General features: G+C 38.3%; 1 protein-coding gene across 3 annotated transcripts in view; it reads right to left on the bottom strand.

Annotated features, from left to right (window-relative positions):
- The window catches only part of ncapd2 (non-SMC condensin I complex, subunit D2), a 23,770-nt gene extending 735 nt beyond the window's left edge, over positions 1-23,035 (bottom strand). Inside the window, exons 1-31 of one of the 3 annotated variants that reach the window (XM_017309720.1) lie at positions 22,822-23,035; positions 22,344-22,463; positions 21,816-21,891; positions 21,679-21,737; positions 21,424-21,599; positions 20,783-20,925; positions 20,557-20,684; positions 20,321-20,444; positions 20,081-20,228; positions 18,691-18,888; positions 18,310-18,444; positions 18,137-18,224; positions 17,104-17,302; positions 16,874-16,992; positions 12,983-13,183; positions 12,688-12,862; positions 12,158-12,242; positions 11,860-11,996; positions 10,669-10,801; positions 10,116-10,191; positions 9,804-10,019; positions 9,529-9,689; positions 7,281-7,395; positions 7,069-7,192; positions 4,422-4,577; positions 2,490-2,667; positions 2,316-2,410; positions 1,705-1,785; positions 948-1,131; positions 696-858; positions 491-610 (exon numbers count right to left, since the gene is read on the bottom strand). In XM_017309720.1, coding sequence (XP_017165209.1) covers positions 491-610; positions 696-858; positions 948-1,131; positions 1,705-1,785; positions 2,316-2,410; positions 2,490-2,667; positions 4,422-4,577; positions 7,069-7,192; positions 7,281-7,395; positions 9,529-9,689; positions 9,804-10,019; positions 10,116-10,191; positions 10,669-10,801; positions 11,860-11,996; positions 12,158-12,242; positions 12,688-12,862; positions 12,983-13,183; positions 16,874-16,992; positions 17,104-17,302; positions 18,137-18,224; positions 18,310-18,444; positions 18,691-18,888; positions 20,081-20,228; positions 20,321-20,444; positions 20,557-20,684; positions 20,783-20,925; positions 21,424-21,599; positions 21,679-21,737; positions 21,816-21,891; positions 22,344-22,461 — 4,111 coding nt within the window. In that variant the 5' untranslated portion in view covers positions 22,462-22,463; positions 22,822-23,035. Of the gene's footprint in view, positions 1-490; positions 611-695; positions 859-947; positions 1,132-1,704; positions 1,786-2,315; positions 2,411-2,489; positions 2,668-4,421; positions 4,578-7,068; positions 7,193-7,280; positions 7,396-9,528; positions 9,690-9,803; positions 10,020-10,115; positions 10,192-10,668; positions 10,802-11,859; positions 11,997-12,157; positions 12,243-12,687; positions 12,863-12,982; positions 13,184-16,873; positions 16,993-17,103; positions 17,303-18,136; positions 18,225-18,309; positions 18,445-18,690; positions 18,889-20,080; positions 20,229-20,320; positions 20,445-20,556; positions 20,685-20,782; positions 20,926-21,423; positions 21,600-21,678; positions 21,738-21,815; positions 21,892-22,343 lie in introns of all 3 variants that reach the window. The other 2 variants (XM_008431457.2, XM_008431456.2) reach the window with 2 other exon arrangements.
- Between the last annotated feature and the right edge of the window lie 5 nt (positions 23,036-23,040).

Genomic DNA, 23,040 nt, shown 5'->3' with positions numbered 1-23,040 from the left:
CGTCAAGGTCTGCTCTGCCTGTGGATCTTGAACTACTTCTTAGCTAATAATAAAAAAAGAAGAGTCCTGTCTGCTCATAAACCTTCAACACAGTGGTGTTTGATGCATTTGGTCCAGTAACTCTGAACTCCATTGTTCTGACCTGAAGGAACTTCTTTTGATCAAATTTTATTCGTAGCACCAATTATAAAAATACAGTAAACAAAAAACTTTGTTGGGTAATTAAATGAGCACAAAAGCTTCGTTAATGAGGTGCCAAAAGAAGTCAGAATTATTAAATTAATTTATTCAATAAACAAACAAAATAGTTATCTGGCATCTAATTTGGACAAAATACTTGAACATTTATGATGTTTAATGGTCAATACAATAAAACTAGCATGTTAAATCATTAAATGAAAAAAAAAGAAAAGAAAAAAATGTCAATATGGATTTTTTTTTCAAATTACACAAACTGAAAATATTCTAAAATAAACCCTGGCAGTCTCACCATCCTCATCCTCCTCTTCGTCGCTGCTGAAGCTGATCACTGGTTTCTTAGACTTGCGTGATTTTTGAGGAGTTACAAAACTGTCATCGCCGTGGCTGGAGACCAACGACTTTGTTTGACCTGTAGGAGGAAAAATATTTCCTTGGTCACAGTCAGTTTTATACATATTTCATTAATTTAGGAAACTAAAACAGTAAATTCAGACCTCTCCTTTTCTGACGGCCTCTGGTGGGCAGCAGTGTGCGACTGCTGGTTGTCTCTGAAGTTCCTTCTTCCCCTTGGTTCTCTTCCATCTCAGGACTTTCTACGTTCTCCAAGCCCCGGGTGTGAACCGCTGTCAGCCGCTTCTCAAAGTCATCTATCTGGGCCTGATTGAGATATTTATGATTACTACAAGAATAAAAATAAATCTCATTAAATAAAGCACACGTGTAGCTTAAATGAGAGATTCAAACACCTTAAATTGAGGTTTGGCTCCACGACGAAGCTTGGCTGTGATGGTGAGCAGAGGCTGGTAGACGCCGGATTCGGTTAGCTTGTCGCTGTAACATTCCCAGCATTCCTGCAACCTCTTAAAGCCACGCTCACACATGGAGAGCAGGGACAGGGACATGGCCAAGTCACACCACTGGCGCTCGGTTCTGCAGAGACAAGAGCATGAAATGAGAGGATGAAGGATTAGAAAATAAACCTGATTAGCAACATAATGCACAGTAATTCTAGACTCTTGAACAAAAAAAACAAAAAAAACCTCATTTCTGATAAACATGTCATTGCTCTGACATTTGGACCTAATCTCATTTCCAGGAACCTTTTATGTCCAAATTCAGTTTTCCATTATATAATATAAAATGTCCTTCCTTTGAGCTCTGCGTATGGATAAAGAATGACTCAGAGGCTGAAGCCTGGCCAGCCCAGTCATTGCATCTACTCTCAAACTACACATGAGGCCGTTTCCATGACAAAAGCACTGAATAGGAAGATGTCAGGGTACATGACTGGTGAAGCGAACTGTGAACTTGATTTAATTGTTAAACTCTCTTTCTCAGAGTAAAAAAAACACCTACTAATTATCCACACATCCACCCCCACATCTCACACAATGAAATGCTGTAGGACAGCTCCAGAAATTAGGAGTGAAACTATTCGGAAGAAAAAAAACATGAAATCACGCAAAGAGGCAGCAGCAGGAAAACGAGGCAGGTTGTACTCACTTTGCAGTCCGGAAGCGCTGACACAGTTTCTCCACCAAAGATTCAGTTTGCCTCTCTTTAGTGATGTAGGAGAAGAGCTGTCTGTGAAAACACCCAAATCTTCATTTAGCACTTTCAAAGCTTCAAATGCTTCTGTCCAAACTAGGGATGAAACGATTAACGGTGATTAATCGATGACTGAAATCGACTAATTTAGTAATCAGTTGTTAGCTGGAGTATACAGACTCAAAAAAATGCAACTTGGTTTTAAAAAAAGCAGTAATTGAGACAAAACTGCACAAAAAAATTTATACATTTTGCACCTTTGCATTTAATTTCAGCCAGACCTCCTCAAGTGAGTTTTAGCTTCACCCAGTTCAGATTTATTACAACAATGCTGTTATTGAAGTTTAGGCAATAAAATATAAAATTTCTTATTTAAAAAAGGAAGCGGACTATTTTTTGTATTAGTATCCTTTAATGTATTTCTATTGTACTATGGAACATAAAGTCTTACCACAGTTTGATGCAGATCTAAATGTCTGCTTGGTTATTTCTACAAGAATCAAGGGGTGTGAATACTTTTACAAGGCACGGAAGTGAACAAACAAAAGAGTTTCTGTGCCTCTCACTTCATGATGGTGTTGAAGTCCTCGCAGCTCATTCCTCTCTCTGGATCCGAAAGGCGACTGATGATGTCTGGCAGCAGGTTGTAGATGGCGTTGTCCTGATGGACGACAAATAACGTTAAAAACCTTTCAAAGCCGCCAGCTTCCACTACACCTTCTCTGTGTGTGTGTGTGTACCTTAGTGGCCAGCTCATTGAAAAAGTTTAGAGCCAGGCTGGTGATGTGCGGCTCTGGGTCAATTAGCAGCACAGCGACCTCACTGACTTGGCCTTTGACCTTTAGCACATCCTTAAGGACCAACTGAGTAAGAACCGTCACAGCCGTCTGCCTCACAGATGGGACCTCATCACTCAACCTAAACATGACAAAGAGAGGGGAGGAAAAAAAATTAACTTAACGATCCGAGAGTCAGTTCTTTACATTTTTGACAATAAAAAGAAGCAATCAGCAACAGAAGCCAATTTAAAAATCAATGTTCAAGACGACAGGCAATGTGCACAGTTGTTCCCACAAACAGCTCAGTTTTGGCACAACCACAAACAATTTACATACCAGATAACATCGCTGCTGGCCTTTTTTGGTAACAAGAACTCTTCAAGCAAGAGCTTCAGATCATCTTCTCTGAATTAAAATGCTGGCATCTGTCCAATTTTTAACTCGACACTCCAACTGTTATATTTCTTGAACATTTAAATTAAAGTTTTTAGAAAGAATGATTTTTTTTCTTCAAAAATATTTAGGGCAAGTGTATAAAAGTTCACAAAAGCATCTTTGTAAAAATGCAATGAGAAACCTAGAATTAGATGACAAATGGTCATTTTCAGCTAAATGGAGCTGCACTACCAGGCCTATTGATAAGATGCAGTAAGTAAACGCAAAAGGAAAGTCACTTCTTATCAGCTTTTCTTCGAATAAAAAGGTAAAAGTCATCCAAAAACTAAAAGTGACACCTTATTGGCTGGCTGCTTACAATGGGACTGGACAGGTTGCAGTGGGGCAATCAGAACCCAATTTAGCTTTACCCTCTACCAAAAAACCAAAGAACAAAAGCAACTCATTTCCCATTTCTCATTTGCACCAAAGAGCAGGACTCCTGGCAGAGGATCACACACTTGTACATGCCACTTCCACATGCCAATGCAGAAGCTTACAACAGCAGTGAACAGGGTAATTAATTCTTAATGCGCTTATCAGGAGGCGCCAGGGCAGCAGCCTTGAGAACAGTGGAGGTGTTGGTGTGTGGGAGACAATTAGGAAAACTAGGAAATGCTTATCGTGTAGGAAACACTGAGGGCAGCGAAGAATTAGAAAAGAAAATGTTCTACATGTCAAAACACCCCAGTGTGAACGTTATCTCCTATTATAATTAAAACGGCACTTCATCAAACAGAACAACTTCAGCCTCTCAGTTGGCTGAAATGTTTAAGTGTTTTTTAAATGCAAAGGCACAAACCTTTGGAGAACGCGTGACTTTGCCCAAATATTACCGCCGTCTCCCCGCTCAGCGTAATTACAAGCTGCTGGTCAGAGTGGTGATTAGGCCGTTTGTCGTCTTACAGCGGCCTTTTTCCAATGTGGTCTGAGGCTCCGCCCAGGTTCGTGTTTGGTAATGATCCCCTTTCTTAATCTTTGAAGGAATATTAGCCAGTTGTCATGGCAACCTCCAGGGTCCAAATATAAAGCCCACTATCAAGAGTTTTTGACAGCATATAGATCATCTAAAAGTTTATTTCCCACTATCCCCCCCCCCCAAAATAAATAGAGTAAACTTTTCCCATCATGTGGCTCAGTGGAGCATTCTGACAGTGGTAACGCTCCAGTGGTTGAGGGGAACGTCACACTGAAAAGCGGTGATGGGATTCGGATGGAGAAGGCAGGAGTGTACAAGGATGTGTGTCAGTGGGTGTTTGCGAGGAGGAAAAGAAGAAACTTCACTCGCAGAACTCCCACTCACATGACCCATCGAGTGGAAGCATTTTCCTTACGATCTTTGATGAAACTTTTAAAAAGTTTCACCATAATGATGGTGTGGATCAGCTGAATTATTTATGCAACAACAAGCATTTGAAATTTTTTTATTAGCAACTGATGCGGCTAAACAGGACCTACCTTGCATACAGATTCTGGGTCCAGGGCTCCAAAATATTTGGAAAACGCACCGTGAGGTCTCCCAACGCTATGATGGAATTGGCCCTGACGACCGGGAGAGAGGAGCGCTCCAGCACCGTGAAGATGAGGCGGATGTTGTCTTCACACACCGATGGGCTGAAATGAGGGCAAAATAAAAGCATTAAATTGAATACATTATCTAAAGGAGTTGGATTATTAACTTTCACGTAGGGGTAGGAATATCAACGTGTGCAGGATTAGAACGATGTGAAGATCCAATCTGCTCAAACAGAGACTGTGGGAATGTCTAGAAGGCCATTTTAGTTATATTTTAGGATAAATAGCTTCTGGTTTTAACAGTTCCCTTGGTAATAGTTCCTATCAGTTCAGTTACAGCAACATTAATAAATACAAAGTTTCAATTGCTACAGACTGTAAGCAAGAGCAGTTGAAGTACACCAAAACAGCAAAAAGTGTTAAATATAAATGTACTTTTTCTTTAGAGAGGCTTCCTTTCACCGTTATAAAGTCAGTTTTATCTCGACTACATTCAGAATTAAATTACAAGGAATCCTCCCCTCCAGCTACTTCCCTAATGGATGTCGTAATTAAACATCTTGCAGCCAATTTCCAGTCTTCAGAACGGTTCAATTTAACTTATTACAAGTTTGTCAGATTCATTGGACTATCAGGATTGTATCATGGGGTCTGATTACACTCTCCACCACAGACACAAAACAACAGAAGGGAAAAAGCCTCCATCTTACAGCATCAGTACAGCAAAGCTCAATGTGTAAAATACTCTACATTTGAAAGCTTAATTTAAAGCTAATGAACTTAATCCTTTCAGCTTGTAAATAAACATCCAAACACTGGGTGCATTGTGTATTTTAAACGAAAAACTTCTTTTTCTTTCTTGGATGTATAATGTCAAGATTCTGGGTGTATTTGAGAGGGTTATGACATTCTTAAAAAATAAGAAAAACATTACTCCTACTAAAAATAGTGCTAACATTTATGTCAAAGTAAAGATGAGAACCAATGAATTTGTTCACAGCAACAATTCCATTCTATTTTCATTGTTTTACAAATTTATGTGTCAAGTGGTATACCACTGCTGTTCATAATTGTTTTAAATAACACTTCCACGATAGGCAAAACAGTTTGAGACTCAGTTTGCCTCTTGTCTTAAGAATACCAACATATTAAACAACGGCTCGACACAAGTTGGAAAAAATGGTGCAAACTGATGAAAAGAATCCTTAGAAATGGCGACTGGCTCAATTTTCCCCTTATATAGTGATGCTTTTATGATGGAAAATTGTAATGTTCAAAACATTTTTTAAAACCTCCCGTCGTTCCATCTGATATCTGACAAAACATTTCCACACCCAGGAGTCATCCTAGCCGCTTAATTAATGTCAATGGGAAAGTCTAAAAAGTTACCAAACTAATCACAACTTTACCAAAGAGAAAAAAAGATTTGAGCTTAACTATACTGTTTTTAAAGAAAATACAAGGGATAGAACTAATGACAAAACTGGAAACAATATGTACAAACTTGGTATAACCTGGAGTGCAAGTATTACAGTTTTGCAACAATTTTAAAGAAATTAAGAACATGGTCCATTAATTCGATAATAGAAAGTCAACTTTTATTTTTTATGCTACAGATAAAAACAGTTTGTCATAAGTCTTGCTAAATTTAGTAGAATCTCTCAATTGTTTATTTCACAAAACCTTCTTGCCAATCTGTGAACTATGGAGATTTGAACAAGCTGATATTAATTGGTTAATTCATCAAGCTGGAATGAATATTGTTCATAGCTTCCCCTCTGTTGCCTATAACAGTTTTACCTGAAGAGTGATTTTTACCTGAAGAGTGATGGGTGGGGCTCTCCAGTTTCCTCACCAGGACATGTTGTGTTTTCCACAAATATTATAAAACAGCTTAAATTGCCTTTATTTTAGAAGATAAAACTTTTTTTTGCTACCAGGTGACAAGTAGTTCACAGCAACAATTGAGGAAGGGACATCAATATGATGAGTTGTCATCCTGGCCGTTAAAATTGAGAAAAACTCGTCTCATTTTGTTAAAAAAAAAAAAAAAAAATAGTATGATAAAATATTGGTGGTTTTTAAGCCTTAGTTCTTTGAAATATTTGTATATCTTGGAACCTATGGAAAACTTAAAATGTTAAGTTTTAAGAACCACACTGATATGTACTCCAATTTTAATAAATAAACCTAATGTCTCTCTCAAACACATATCTGGCATGCAAGATACATCAATGGAGAAAAATGAAAAACAAACAGTTCAGTTTCATAAAAAATATATTTGTAGTGAAGAAAAAAAAAAAAAAGTGTGGAAATTTGTTTTCACACTGCAGTTTTATTTGTCCCCCATATACTATTCAGACCTGGTAAACACAAAAATTAAAGTCCATACCTTGCATGCTTAGCAACCTGCATTGTGGGCTTACACCAAGACATCAGAGCTAAACAGATGGGCAGCCAAAATGGCAGAAGATAAACTAAACTCAAAGTTTTCTAGAACAGACAGATGGAATAAAGGTGCCCTACTGTCCAAGGTTAAGAAAATGGTGTAGCGGGTGTGTGTGAATGTTTATTCAGCAGTGTTATGTACCTTATCATCATGTACTGAGACAGTGCCAAACAGGCAGCAGTGGTGAGCTGAGGGTGGGAATAGCGTCCTGGAGAACTGCAGACTTTCACCAGCAGAGGAAGAAACGCACTCAGCAGGTTGTCCTCTAAACAGATTCAGGGATAATAAATGAAATCGATTTAAACGCAGCTTGAAATGATGCAGGAATAAAACTGGCAAGAGCTTTTATTTACCAGCCAGTAATTCTGTTTCACAGATTTTTCTGATGAGCTCTGCTTCGGTGTCTTCAGCAGACGCACCAATCAACCCGAGCTCCTCTTCCATGGCACTTTCATTGGCCAGCTGCTGCTTTAAGAAAAAAATAAATTAAATAAAGTCAACACTAAATCAGCTCCATACAAACTCAAAAATGCCTCTAAAGCCTATTTTAGATTTAAATAAGCTGAAACCTCAATTCTCAATTTCTGTTGAGTCATTCAGATATTTACCTGAAGAAAAAGTAGCTCATCTGGTTGTTTATTTAGACTAAATTTGACTCAAACACAGGAATCTAAAAGCTTTTAGTTCACCTTCTTTCATTCAGTCTGTCTTTTCATTTTTAAACAATTATAGTAAACAGACCTAGAGATAAAACATTTTATTTTTTCAAAACTGTTAATATTCTAAGTCATACTGTTAAGTGCTAATAAAGCTTGGCTGTAATTGAACGTTTCTAAATGTATAGAGCATAGAAATGCCACACACTTAAACTCTCCTCCATTCATTGCTGAACTGTGCAATTGTTTTGAGTCTACCCACTGCTATGGTTGTGGGCTCAGCGTCTCAAGCATGTCCCTCATTGTTCAGTTTCTTCACAACTTGTGCAAAGGTTAAATGCTTATACTAACTCCATTTGTTCAAAAACAAAAAGAAGTATGCCCACTATGCACAATTCAACATTAAACACCATCTCTCCTCCACTATGAAGCTCAGTCTTGTATTTTCATGAGACACTAAAGAAGTAACCGAGATGAGCTTAGAAATTACAGAACAAACTCCCACGCTAATTAAGGGAACATTTATCCTTTCTTCTGAAGGACTGAATAATTAAGAGCCGTCACTCATCTGCCTGTGTCACTAAAATGAATCTCATCATCAAGCCACCCAGTAGAGACCCACTGATTTGGAAAGTGTCTCATCTCACAGCTGTTTGGATGAGGTTCAGCTTTAACTTTTAGATAGGATTAAATCATCCATAGAAGCACTTTAAGTGATCTTTTCCAAATAAAACAGATTATTATGTATAAAAACCTGGTTGGAGTTCATTAATGTTTAGTCTGATATGGATTTTAATCTAATTACCAATCAGGTTATTATGACCAACACAGTTCAACAAACAAAACACATAATGATAATATAAAAACAGCCCAGTTAATATTAACAGTCATTCCTGTAATCATTCATTTTAGGCGTGTTGCTGGACTTTAACAGCAATAAAGTACTTCTAGCAGGACATTACAAATGCAGCTTTTGTTGCGAGTGAAAAGCCATTATAAGCCATGTTATAGAGGTGTTGCGACTGTAATTAAGCCACATCATTGCTTGATGGTGCGGAAGTCAACACTTGGCTTTTGTTTATTGATTTCTCCTCTGCCGTTAACAATTACTCTTGTAGTGTCAAAATCATTTACTCAGTTTAAGATATATTAATTTTGTGAACTGGATTATAGACTTACCAACTGTAGTATTGAGTAGAGCTGAGACATGAAATTGTTCAATGCATATTTTATATTTAACAATTGCATTATTCTCACAATGTAGTTTCAATTTGCCAAAACAAACTTTTTTTTTAATTGCCATAAATCAAATATAAAATTTCCAGAAGTGACATACATTATGGATAACAAGTAATTTTTTAAACACTTTCTAAACAAATAGTATATTGATCTAAAAAAATACAATTTGGAGTGAAAATATATTTTAATACAATAATGAAAATAAAGTTCACACTTTTGGCTCCATCTCTTCAGAATCAGTTAAAAAGTGATTCAGACTAAATTTGACTTCTATTGTTATTATTGAACTTTAATAAAATTTAATTTACTCGACACAATAACGTTAAATGTAGCTTTATCATCTTAGGAGTTTGTATGACTTCAGAGCTTTTGTAGAGTTGTTCTACTCTGTTGACATGCTGCAAATCTATTTCACAATAGAGAAAATAGAATTACCATTAAAAGCAGGAAATATTAGAAGAATTGTGGGATTTTAAGTTTCTTTTTAGTAAATTAATTTAAAGTTGCACTATAGAAAAATAAAAAAACAATTCAATTGTATAACTTGTCTGATGGTCTAATTAGATATTACATAACAGTGGCATGCATTAACCCTTACAAAATGGCAGAAAGTAGTTTGAACACAACCATAATTAGTGGGTTTGGCACCCATTTCCCAAGAACTCTGTATTGTGTTGTGTGGAACACCTGTACAGTTGCTCATTACCTTAGCTTTACTGCCTGGGCCTTTCTCCTTCTCCTCCCTCTCCTCTGTCTCTCCTCTCCTCCTCCGCAGCTCAGCGCTCACACTGCGCTCAAGATGAGACACCTGCCAAAATGCAACGCATCCGCAGAGCGCCAGCAGCTGGGCCAGACACAAACAGTTCACTGCAGGGGAAAAAACATGTGGCCATGTGTGATTAAGGGTGCGCTGAGAAACGGCAGGAATAAGTAGACAGCAGGCACTTCGTAGACACCAACATGGTAGACAACACGACTAACCTTGTTCTTCTTGGTCATTGGAGTCTTGAGATGCATCATGGATTTGGCCAACATCCTTGTTGACTTCACCGCCTTCAGCAATCTGATCAAGTAAGAGTCGAGCGCTTCTCTGGAGCAGCCGGGAGCACAGCTGGTCTGGGGACTCGGCCAGGAAGTAGATGAGACGGACGGCCTGTTCCATAAAGCTCTGCCAGTAAGGGTCTTCCATCACCACACCTTGGGCACAAACAGTGGAGACAGAAACATTAGAGGAAGAAACCGTGTCTGGTGGAAAGAATAGGGGGGGAAAAAATCCAAGGGCGCATTGTTTACCGTCAGCAACAGCCTGTGTAAGGCAGGTGAACAGCTGGTGGTCCTGGGGGAGTCTGAATGGAGCTCCTTTTGATTGCTATTGGGTTGACAACAAACCATAACAGACTTAAAGGTTCAGATGTAATTAGTCAAAGTCTGGGCTTTAAGGTACTCTTACCATTACTTTTTATTTACAATGCTTTGTAAAACTATTCACATAACTAACTTTTTCACATATTGTCTTAGAAAAGCAACAACAAACGGATTTTTTTTAGGGGTTTTGTGCAATCAACCAAAACAAAGTGATTCATAACCATGAAGTGGAAGAAAACATTGTTTTTTGTTTTTTTTAAATGTTTTTACAAACAAAACTCTGCTAAGTGTGCCTGTATGTATTCAAAATAAAACCATTTCCAACTTGCTTCCTAAATCACAGAACTAAGAGTCCACTTATATGTAATTTAATCCCAGTATAATCACCGTTCTGTGAAGGCTTTGAAAAAAAAAAAAAAAAAGACATCAGTTGAGTGTTACATTTTTTATCTTCGACAAAATCTCGTTCATGTAAACTTACCCTGACATGATCAGTGATACTGCAAATGGTGATCACTGTATCTCTTGCGAGAAGAAAGTCTTCAGTCACTTTTTCTCCCAGAGCCACAGAACAAAGAGTGTCCAAGTTACTGAGCACCACTTCTCTCTCCGCCCTGTTGCAATTGCAAATGGAGATACTTGTTGAAAACTAGGACTAGCGTACACATTTCAGAATACCAAATTATCTCGTCTTCATGCAAAGTCGGGTATTAACACTGCCCCACATGACCTCGGCTGCTCTCTGCTGGTTTTACCAGTTCTAGGCTGAGCCCAGATATTACATGTAGGAGGACGGGTTAGGAGAAGCACACAAGGTTTAATAGGTTATAAATGCTGCTGATGCTGGATGAGGAGAAGAGGCAGCGTGGGTGGACTGCAGATACTCTTTACTCTCTCACTCTTCCCCAAAGCAACCATATTCTTGGAGGTAGATGGAACGGGGAGAACATATTTTACATATATAAAGATATGTGTATGTATAAATAAAAAACAAGATAAAAAGGTCCTGGCAAGAAGCCTAGTTTTATGATCGTGACTTCAATTACAATGAAGAGGAGCAGAGGCTGGGCTTGTTTTCTGACTAATGAGGATTTGCAGAATGTCAAGTAGCTGAGACAGGACTGAAATGTAAAGAGAAGAGCTGTTATTCAGGCAGGAATAGCACCAATTTTCAATGTATTTTTAACGCAAACCTGCTCAAATCATAATGGCAAAATTTTCTCCCCATCAATCCGACTGTGCTAAACATCAGGGCAATACATCCGAGCACATGTGAAATAACTGTTAGGCGTTGAAACAGATAAAATGTCATCAAAAGAAACAATTGACATTTGAGTTAAAGTGCAGCTGAAATGTAAACCTCAATTATTCCTCTGACATGCTGATCTTGTTTAGCTTTTATACCTGCTAAAAAGCATAGATATGATTCTAGGTAAAGATGTACACTTATTATGTACACTTAAGCAGAAACCTTGTGTTTTGGTTGATATTCAACCTTTACTGCATTTTCTATGACTAACTACCATACTAACTTTGTGGTACTCTAAACAGATGTTATATAAATTAAATCTGTTATTTTAACTGATTTTTAGCACTACCACAAGAAAACTGCACTTTTTTCCACCAAAATGTTTGTTGTATTAAAAGACAATAAAAGTGTTAAGTAATTTACCGTGCTGCCATGCCCAGCAGTAACACTGCAGCTCGTTTGTGTAAGACGGAAGCTTCTCGTTTACCCGTAAATCTCTCCCATAAAACCTGGATTACGGTGGATTGGAGATTGCTGCCACTGCCGAAGAACTCCTGCACCTACAGAGACATTTACCGTTACAGCTCCCTGTATGTTTAGGGACCAAAAATCTTTCTGCAAATTTTCCCAAATTAATATTTTGTCACATTTAGACATTGTTCATGATCTTGGAATTACAGCACTGCTAATTAATCCAATGATTCATATAATAATTACTCACAATTTCCTCAAGACACTGGATAGTACCCAGAGATGCATCCACCATGAGCTCAGAGAGACTGTCGACGAGAGTCTGTGCTTTCACCCTGTTAAAAAGACCAGACGGCTGGTTTTTCATTTGAAAAGAAAAACACAAAACACTGAAGGCTTTTGTTGCAAGGCAGAATAATATCCAACAGTCAACCAGACAAAATAATTTCATTCTGCTCTAATCCTCCAAAAATATCCAAGCAAATAGATGATTATGTGCTAAAAGACTAAATCGTATAGCAAACCACCAAAGATTTGTGTTCTAACAGGTTTATAATATCCACAAAAACAGCTAGAGGTATAGTCAAGTTTAAGTGTTGAATAATTTCTAATCTTTAAAAAGAGATCTTGACGAACATTTCCATAGGAAGCCTAAAGCTTCTTTGAACTTTGCTTTCACAGTTATTTCCATCCTGAATTAATATTAAAAATTATAGTCTGCCATGTAAATATATTATAAACCTCAGCACACGACTATATTTAAAGTGGTTAAGCACAGACCTGACTGTGTCTCCTTGCGGGTTCAGGTACAGGCGTCTGTAGGCTTGAACGACAGCATCTTTAATGGCAGCATCCGTTGACCACACCAGAGGCAACATCTTCCTCACGCCACTGACAGAGTTGGCAACACTGAATTCGTGCACCGTCACACAAAACTGCACTGCTTCTTGGACGACTTTAAGCAGAATAAGAAAACAATAAATAAACATGGAATTATGAACTTTATGCAAACAGAATCTACTCAAGAATTTGGGAAAGTAAAATGAAAGATCCCGTGGTGAAAGTGGACATCTACCTGAAGTTGTTTTCAAATAGAGCATGTTGTTGATGACAGATATTGCTTGTTCCACTTGTAAGGAAAATGTCTCCATGTTTCTCAGGTACTGCACCAACATCTCCTGCTTCTTCAGGTCCCCCTCATCTCCCTCTTTCTCTCCCTCTTTTTGTGGTGTTGGTGGCAAATTCTGATTGGCATCTGAAGCATCTTCATCAGAGCCTGGGGCAAACAAGAGGTAAATCACCCAGTCAGTGGGGGCTCCATGTTTGTTTCCTGCAGGTGCAATGGGGGAGCTTGCCGATTTCTGAAGGGTGCTGTGAACTCATCATAGGTCTCCAACACATTCAACATACCCTACAGTCACCAACAATGTGTCTAATAAATACAGTATGTGGCTTTATGGTGATACCAGTCATTACGAACAGTTATAAAAAAAAAAAAAAAAAAAAAAAAAAAGGTCAACACCCACACTTGACATGGTAGTAACAGAAGAGACATTTTTACACCTAGGCGTCAGATTCTTCACAACAGGAAAAGGTGGTTGTTTTTGTGGTAGAAGGGGAAGCTTGTTAAAAAAAAAATTGTTTTCATCTAGGGTCCTGGAGATTATCAATCAGGCCAGTGGTTTAACAGTCATTGCTGCTGTTCAGGTAGTTTCCCCCCATGCCCCAAGAAGGCAAAGAAAATTGTTTATAGTTCACCGATTACTTATATCAAAGTCTACTTATTGAGGTCCAAAAATAGTACTTTATGATACTGCATATTTAAGAACTGCTGAGTGTTGTATATGATATATTTGTGCCCTTATTTGCTTTGCAGCATATTGCTAACCTGGTGTGACTCTAGTTCTTCTCGCGAATGGATTTTATAACTTTTTCTGAAACTTCTCTGTTGAGCCTCAAACAGACATGATGGATATTTTTGCAGAATTGTTTTTTGTGCCTGTATAATCTCCAAGCAGTACAAGCTTTGCCACCCACTTTCTTACAGGATGTGAAATGATGTCAAAGGTTCATCACTTTACCCATAGTATTTCCTGTTATTGATTCACAGCCATATTCACAATAGACTTCTTTTAGGGTACTATTTTTGCATTTAGATTTTATGTAATCACAATCATGTTTTTATAAAATATTTTACCACATAGAAAAGAAAAATTAAACTTTTATTTTCTTGGGGGTACCATGTCTGACTCGGGGAGTTATTGCATCATCCACAGCTGCCAGCGAGCCACCAAGGCACTCATTGCTCTCAATTTATAATCTGCTGCTTGAACTGAGCATTTTCTAAGGCTTCAGCCTAATAATTAAGTAACCATTTACCTTTTCATATTGTGTGAAAAGCAGTTATACACGCTACATTTAGAACAAAAGAGGAAGAAGAAAAAAAACGGGAATAAATGGAGGTAGAAACTTGCAGGACAATTTCACAGAGCTGCTATTATAAAACTCCAGAAAATTACAACCCAGGTCAACTAGTAAATGGTTTGGTGGGTTGTGGTTTTGTTTATGTGCAGATACGTTCAGATTTCAGTGAAGGGATGTTTGAGAGCAGAGTGAACACTTTTGAGTCTTAGTTGTGTTGTTTTTTGTAACATTACATGCAGCCATGTCAATATCATAATGCTTTCTAGAGATGTGCCGATCAGGTTCTTTCCTGCCGATACCGATCACATAATATATATATATATTTTTTTTTAAATCAAACACTACCGGTTACATTATGTGGAAAAAGGAACCATGAATTTACCTTAATTTAGACAAAAACTTGTTTTTAATAACTTTTTCCAAGAAGAAAACTAAACAAAACAGGCATTCTGCAAATTGTACTGCTATCAGTAATACTATCTTTAACAGACTGATTACATATGAAGGCTCTGAAGAGGCTAAATAATGCAAAGAGTCAAAATAAAACCTCTCAACATTGCCAAAAAAAATTCAAGTATAAAACTTAACATTCAAAGGCAAATACAGGATCCATTACAATAAACAATCCTGAGTTATTGAATGAAAACTTCCTGATAGCATGGCGGCTAGCTGATTACTGCTAGTTCTGAGTGGCTGTTTCTGACTGAGCGGAGTAATTATGCAGAGCAGGGAGGAGATTGATTATTTTTTCAGAGATTATCTGTCTCATGTTAGGACAGCGAAAGTTTTAATACGTATGTAAAATGTATTTTTTTAGGTTAGATGCTGCAGCTTTAAGCAGAGGTTCGGTGTGAGAGTCACTACCAGGTGGAGCAGAAGCGGTGCTCCGTCTGTGAAATATTACTACCTGTAGCGCGTAGCAGCGGTTCAACAGTGAGATCAGAACCAGCGTCTTACATCGCAGCTCGAATACTGAAATAATTTTGTGGGTTATTGGTTTAGCTTTCTGACCGTCATGCTAATCCGGGTGAGTGTTTGTAGCTGTGCGCTGCTTTACCTGCTATTTGATCCTCCATATGTCTTTTTTACTGCAGTGAGCCTCGATGTAGCCAAACTCCGTCAAGTATGGCATTGTTTTTATGTCGTATTAGCTTCATTGTGTTGATGCATTTTGACGTGCTTCAATTTTCCGCCGCAACACGCAAACTTCCCCTTTCACTCAGTGCATTATAGTTCCACATTGCTTAGGATTTGTTGCTGCGYGTTTGCGCAGTGTGAAGGAAAGAGGAGACCAGCTGCACAGGCAGACTGCGAAATGAGAAGCAGGTGATTGGTTTGTTTGATCGGCAACAAGAGACCGTGATCGGCGATCACCGATCATACACTTTTTCACGAAAATTGGCCGATTATGATCGGGGGCTGATCGATTGGCACACCTCTAATGCTTTCCCATCGTAACATATCAGTGTAATAAAATTAGTAGAGAAACTCACTTTTCTAGTCAAAGTTCTTATTCTTATGGCAGACAGGTGCATAAGTGGAAAATAAATGTCTTTGTAATTGGGCTGTCAGACCATCAACACGCATTTCTGACGTTGCATTTGAGTCAACATGAAAAATGTTTAACTGTTAATTAAATTACTTGTTTATAATCTGAGATGACATTAACTGGTGGTGCAGGCAGTGTGAAGTGAAGCATAGCTTAGACGAAGGCTTGTGACAAATTACACTGTCATGTAGGCTAAAAAAATATGTAGAAAATAAAAAAACTGGAAAAGCGCAGCAAAATGTTTATCTGGAATTTGAGAGAACGCTTAATGAACTATTCATTTTTGGGCCAATAAGTATGCACTTAACTCATTATAGAGTTTAAATACTCATATTACAAATTGAGCTAAGGTGAGGCTTTCAAACAGAAGAACATTTCACTAAAGCTCAAACATGTTTGATGGCTAAATCATGTTGAGGGGCTGTACCTGTGGTTTTGATGCAGTGCACAAAATAATAATTAATAAAAAATGAATTAAAGTCATGTCCAGATTTTTCATTTGAACCCCAAAATCAACAGGTCTGATCAGAACAGAAATTCAACACATGAAGTAACAAGGTGTTCCAGCGGAACAACGACAAACACACAAAACTGGCTAAGGAACGGATACTGAAGGTCAACATTAAGCAGGACATTTAACCAAAAATATTGACTGGTGTATGCATATATTTGAGCTTATGTTTTTTTACAAAGTGGATAAAAAAAAGTTTACAACTCAAATTCATGCCCCCAATTTCTGTTAAAAAACAGAAGGGTCGAGGGTCCCGGTTGTCAATCAGTGTTGCTTCCTAAGTGGACAGTCTGATTTCACAGAAGTTTGATTTACTTGGAGTTATGTTGTGTTGTTAAAGTGTTCCCTTTATTTTTTTGAGCAATGTATATATATATATAACACTATTACTATGCACAAGAGAACAAATATAACATTATTTGTTCTCTTGTGCATTTTGGAAACCATTTTACTACTTTTATTAAAATAAAAAGAGCTTTTACCTTTGAAAATCAAGCCCAGCGTGTCCATTAAATTCTCAGGGGTGACTGTGGACAGAGAGGCAAACATCTCTGATTCTGGGAACCAACTGTGAGCTTTTACGCAAAGCTTCACAGCATTCCTGCAGAGAGAGGAGCACAGACATTTTACTTGACTAATTCTAGGCTGTGTGACAGACCAGATCCATGAGCAGCGTCACTACCCATCATCCTCTACTAGTTATTAGCATCACCTGTATTTGTTGACACGGAGGTACTGAGCTATCTTCACTGCAGTTGCTCTGTCGTCATCTTCTGGTTTTTCGTCCTCCACCTCCCCGCCTTCCTCGTTCTCTTCCTCTTCTTTACTTGTGGGCTCCAGGGTTGTCCTGACAGTAACAAGGAGCTCAGGCTCCATGGCAGCCCACAGCTCAGACGCCTTGATCACTGCGACTGCAGCAAGGAAAAGGAATATATACATACATTTATTATATTTCACTAGCAGCTAGTCGTGTAAAAGCGCCAAAGACACATTTGAAACCAATGTATTGAAAGATTAAAACAGCAACAGAACAGATAACTGTGTTTTTCTCAAATTATGTGAACTTATTTCTGAAGTTGAGAAAAATGTTAACATTTCTGTTCAGACAGCAGCACAGAGACAATTAATTTAGGATTTTATCTTGAAATTTAATTTAGAGGAAAAGGCAATCAGTACTGCTGATGTGTCATAATTCAAGCTAAAAACCATTACTGTCTTAGCTCATTTGCATGAATATTTTCACTAATTACATTTCAAATTATTAAAAAAATGCCAGACATTAAGTGTGAAAAAAACCCAAAAAAACTTAAGATTCAAAGTTAGACCTTTAGGATTTCTTTTAATCAGCACATATTCATGTGGTGGGTTTGAATCAGCCCTCAGATTGTTAAAAGTAACAGCTCATGGATCACTGAATGGCGGCAAGACCAAAGTGGGCTTCTTGCATCAGACACCCACACAATGTAAGCTCTATTCCTGAGATTACTCCACTGTGACTCTAAAGGAATAATTTGGATTGAGCCAAGTCTCTGTCGGCAGGCCCTTACAGCAGAGCAGAAACCCTCCTCTGCACTACCAAGATTACCTGCCATTCAAAGGCAACAAGAAGCCAACACTCATTCAGTGAGCTCACATTCGCCTTGGTTTCATCACTGGGCAAAAAATAAATAAAAAATACATGCATGATGAAAGAAATCTAACAGAAGCAGAGAAATCTGAAGGACTATCACAGAAGCTGTAATTACCAGGTGCTTTTCCCTCCAGCTTCTCTTTCATTTCTCTGAGTTTTGCCGTTTCTGTTTCCAAAGGTTTCTTCAGATCTGCACTGCTCAGCTGAAAGACAAGAACAAAGCTTTGTGTTGCAAAACTTGAAATATTGCTTCTATTCACAGTTTAAAATCACACCAGTTTGAATTACCTTGCAGCTATAGGGATTGTGCGCAATGAAAGCTGCCAACAGCTGGATGGCGCTCTTCACTGCATTTATCGATTTGTCCATCAGGCGCCCAACGGCGAGCCCCATCACCTCACTGTACCTACACAGGGGCAGCGCCTGAACACACACACAAAAAACTTTTTTACCATCAGCTTTTATTAGTTTGTCCTAAAGTTTCAGTTTTGTCCTGTAGAAAAATGTCAAACATTTCATATTTAAAATACAATTTAAAACTCCGTCTGTTTCAGGTACCAAAACATGGCAACACATTGTCAGAATAGCTGGGGAAAAGCAAGGGGACCAAAAATTGAGCCTTGTGGAACACCATTAGTTCAATCAAAGTATTTCATAAAAGCAACGTACCTTGCTGTTGACAATTCGTGTGTAAACTTGGAGCACACGTGCTCTGACATGGGAGTGTGTGTCATGAAGATGTTCCTGCAATATGTCAAAGAAGCGGTCGCGATCGGCTCTGCCAGACTCATCCAGCCCGTCGCCACATAGGACTCGCACAAGAATTTCTCCAAGCACCTCGCAAACAGCAACACGCATTGTGTGGCTCTAGAAAATAAATGCAAATTAAACTGTTTAACATATGAAGTAATTTTTTCCCCCTCTACAAAGCGGAAAAAGTAAAGATACAAGATGAGTCTGCCCTCAGATTACCAAAGACGACAGTCACAGCTCAACGAACAGCAAAGAGAGCTGGGTGAACTTTTTGCCTTCTGCACACACACATACACCACACACACAAACACACTGTCAGCATCAGCCAAAGCAATTACTCCGCAGTAACTGTAGAGGAATAATTCTGGCTGAGCTAAGTCTCTGTCGGCAGGCCCTTACAGCAGAGCAGAAATCCTCCTCTGCACTGCCAAGATTACCTGCCATTCAAGGCAACAAGAACCCAACTCTCGCTCAATGAGCTCATATTCGCCTTGGTCTCATCACTGGGCAGAACATGAATGAAACAAAAACAAACAAAAACTCTGCCAAGCTGCGCAAGGGAGGCAGAAGCTGCTGAAACAACAGAAGGTGTTAGAGATTGTCCCATATTTGTACTTGGAACATAATGAAAACAAGCTATTGGGTGAAAACGTGGGTGCAAATGAGGCTCCGTATGAGCTATATTGCAGGTTTTATCTGTATAATTTGTCATTAAGGAACAGGTATAGGCTGGTTATGTATATCTAGGTACACCATGATGTTTAAAGTCACTGCTCCAAATATTTTCAATATAATTTGAAGTTGTTTTAATGAGATGCCAGAGAAAATTGTTGCCAGCTAGAAATAATTGTTGAAGTTTGGTTTTAAAGACAAGCAATTAAATCATAAATATGGTTTTTCATCGTGATGCAGTTTCCTCTAGTGTATTTTAAGCCTGGCGGACCACCAGGCTTCACTTGTGCCCCCAACAGGCTAAGCATTTCTTATTTAAGTCTTTTTAAAATGTTTGCATTTTTTACGATTTTATAGTTGGTGTTCAGGTATTAATCTTCCAATCTTTCAATAACACATAATTATCAAGTGATATTTTAAAATTTCCTATCAACTTTAAACATTTTTTAATTCAAAAACATGATGGGCCGCTGGGTGAATGATTGCCCCAGCGCCCAGCCACCGGGCTTAGCAAGTTTTCTGGGGAAAACCTTCATGATGTGAATATTGTAACAACATTTTGTTTTTACACAAGATTATCAAATTACAAGAGTCTCATAAAGACGTCAAAAAATGTATTGTTCAGAACACAAACCTCTCCTTCCAGGTGAGTGATGAGGACACTAATGTTGGGGATAATTAATTCTGGTACCAGGCCACTGAGTTCTGACAGAAAAGAGGCAAAAGCTTTGACACCAGAACCTTCCCTGGCAAGCTCTTCACTTGACTTCTGACCAATTTCCCTGAAGGAAAAAAAAAAAAAAAAAAAATTTCAAAATCGTATCTCAAATAAAACTGAAGTTTAAAAGCATCAGCAAAGGAAAAATGTACTGACCTTATCACTTCTCCAATAATTGCCCTGACTCCGTACTCTGTGCTCCACACAGACACAGCTTGTGCAAATACTGAGGACAACTGCTCAAAGTGTTGCAGCATCTGGATGACCTTTACACTGGCACCTGAATGAATTTAGATAGCAACATTTAAAACAGAACAAAAAATTTTAAACAGCAAAGATTGCCATGTTGTATGAACTACATTCACAAAATCCCAGGCAGGTGGGAAACAAACCTAAAAGGTGGTTGTATTTGGTGATCAGTAAGCCAAGAAGGTGAATTATGCAATCTCTTGTTGGTTTGTTCTTGACATGACTGATGGTTGGATTCTCCAATAACTTGTAGCAGCAACAAGTCACACAGCTGTGAAGAATTTAATATGAAGTTTTAATTTTGTTCATCTAAAGGCATGGGATAGGATCTGAGCCTGGCCCAGAGCTAAATTGACATTGAAGTTTTACCTGATGAACTCCTCTTCCACCAGGGAGAGGCTCCAGAGAGAACGGATGTCCAGCTGAAGGAGCTGGACAAGAGCATGCAGAACCCGCTCTCTCTCAGAATCCCACTGCAGCAGTCCTTCACCACCTTTACCTTTTTTACTACCCTGTTGCACACAAAGAAAGCAATGTCTTTCAACTCTAAATGTATTGGACTCTAATGGTTCCAAATGGAACATAAAAAAAAATAAAAAATTTAAATAACCATAAAAAATATATCCTCAGATTACCAAAGATGACTGTTCATATCTGTCAAACCTTCTATAGACACTACAGCCTTTTGTCAGCTGATACATAAACATTCACACTGAGACGAACAAGAAGTTACACAATGTTTGACATCTTCTACATATCCCACGAAATTTCTCATCATGGGTATAAGTTACAGAAGATGGAAGTTTGACTATAGGTGAGCCCTTACAGCAGTGTAATAAAACTCAATCACACTACCAAGACTACTCACCAAACAGCTGACTAAGAACCACAGTTTCTAAGTGTGATCAGATCATAAATAATGCCAAGGTTTCATCACTGGATATGGTCACATGAAGAATACTCAAAAACAAAAGTCACCGACTGTATCATTTAGCCACTAATAGCTTTACCTTTCCAGGTGCTGTGACGATACTTTGTCTGTAGGAGACACTTTCAAGGCTCTCCGTGAGTTTACACAGCAGGAAGACACTCATTTTAACGGCATTTAGTTTTTCTTTGCGCTCCGCAGCTGAGAAGGTGGTGGAGGTCAGAGCTGTTGGCAGGGAAATAGCCAGATCACTGACCACTGAAAGAGAAAGAAACCAGTTAATGAATCAAAGGGCTAAAAGGATGACCATTTAAAAATATATATTTAACGGCCTAACCTTTAACAAGTAATTCCAAGGTATCCTCTTTTACCCCAAGCTCCAACGAATTAAAATGCCTAAAAATTAAAAGACAATAGCTTTGTACTACTATTATTGATGGTAATATTTACAAGAATAACATCGCAAGTACTTACTGCAGCACACTGTAGCCTGTGTCAAAGTGTTCCAGTATACATGAAGGGCCTTGGCTTCGTAGTCCCATCTTGAATTCTGATGCAAACAAGTAAACATTTATTCACACCTGGTTTCAAAAATGAATGTAAAAACCTCAAAACATGAGCGGAATAAAAGAGTGGAGAACAGAAAAATACTGTTAGGAATCTTCACTTTAAAAGCTGAGGTAAAACATATCTTAAGTTTTGTATAGGAGATATTAAATGCACAAAATACACCAACAACATTTGATTAGAGAACACAAAAACTTGGGGAAATGGATCACAAGTGACAAATATCTAATGCTGTCACAAAGCAGGTTGTCTTATTCAAACAAGTTTATTTCTAAATATTTTGTCAAACAGGAATAACAATACACAGTGTAGTTCTGTTTTCTACCTTTACTTTTTAAAATTAATACAGGTTGTCCATTTGTTCACGATCCGTAAGGAGCAAGAAATGGAAGAAACATCGTATTTCAATCATCACATCCAATGAAAAATACTTACTATTGAGATGGGATGGCAGTTGTTTTGCTGGCACCACATCTTGGACAACGTACTGATTAATACCTCCCGTTTTAACCAGGTCTCCCACACACACTGGCACAAAAAAGTCCCACGACATCTCTGCGTAACAAAGACAACTCTAAATTCATCAAAACTTTGACTAACTCAGAAAAACCAGTAAGCGCGAACGTTACGGTCACTTCCGAATGTATTTAACTCATTGTTAGCACTGGTAGATGAGAGTACTAAATGCATTTGGGTACATAAAGTAGAAAATAAAACCAAGTTAAAAGTAGTCCTGTAAGCTGAGAAAAAACTAAGTTGTTGTGTGTGGTTCAAGCCACTAATGCTACTGAAGCTAACAAGATAATTAGCATAAACGTTAGCCTAAAACTCACTAGTCTTTACTTAAGTTTTAGGCGGACATTGTGTCAGAATGACCATGTTTACAATTCTAACAAGGTAAAAACAACGTTACCTCTTTCCGTGGCAGCACGTTAAGGTACTTAAAAATCTCTTAGAGAAAATTGCCTGCCGTCTCCCTTACCACCGTCCGTAAACGGTTTCCGTCTGGAGTTTTTTTCAAATTTACAGCCACCGCGCGCCAAAACAGCAAAACGATGACGCATATCGCGTCAGACCTCGTTTTAAATTCTGACCCAATACTACCACCTGGTGGTCAACTACGCACAGTACA

Source organism: Poecilia reticulata, linkage group LG16 (genome assembly GCF_000633615.1).
Source record: "Poecilia reticulata strain Guanapo linkage group LG16, Guppy_female_1.0+MT, whole genome shotgun sequence".
Classification (NCBI taxonomy): domain Eukaryota; kingdom Metazoa; phylum Chordata; class Actinopteri; order Cyprinodontiformes; family Poeciliidae; genus Poecilia; species Poecilia reticulata.
Note: the sequence above shows the minus strand (reverse complement) of the source record. Positions and strands in the feature narration are given on the sequence as shown.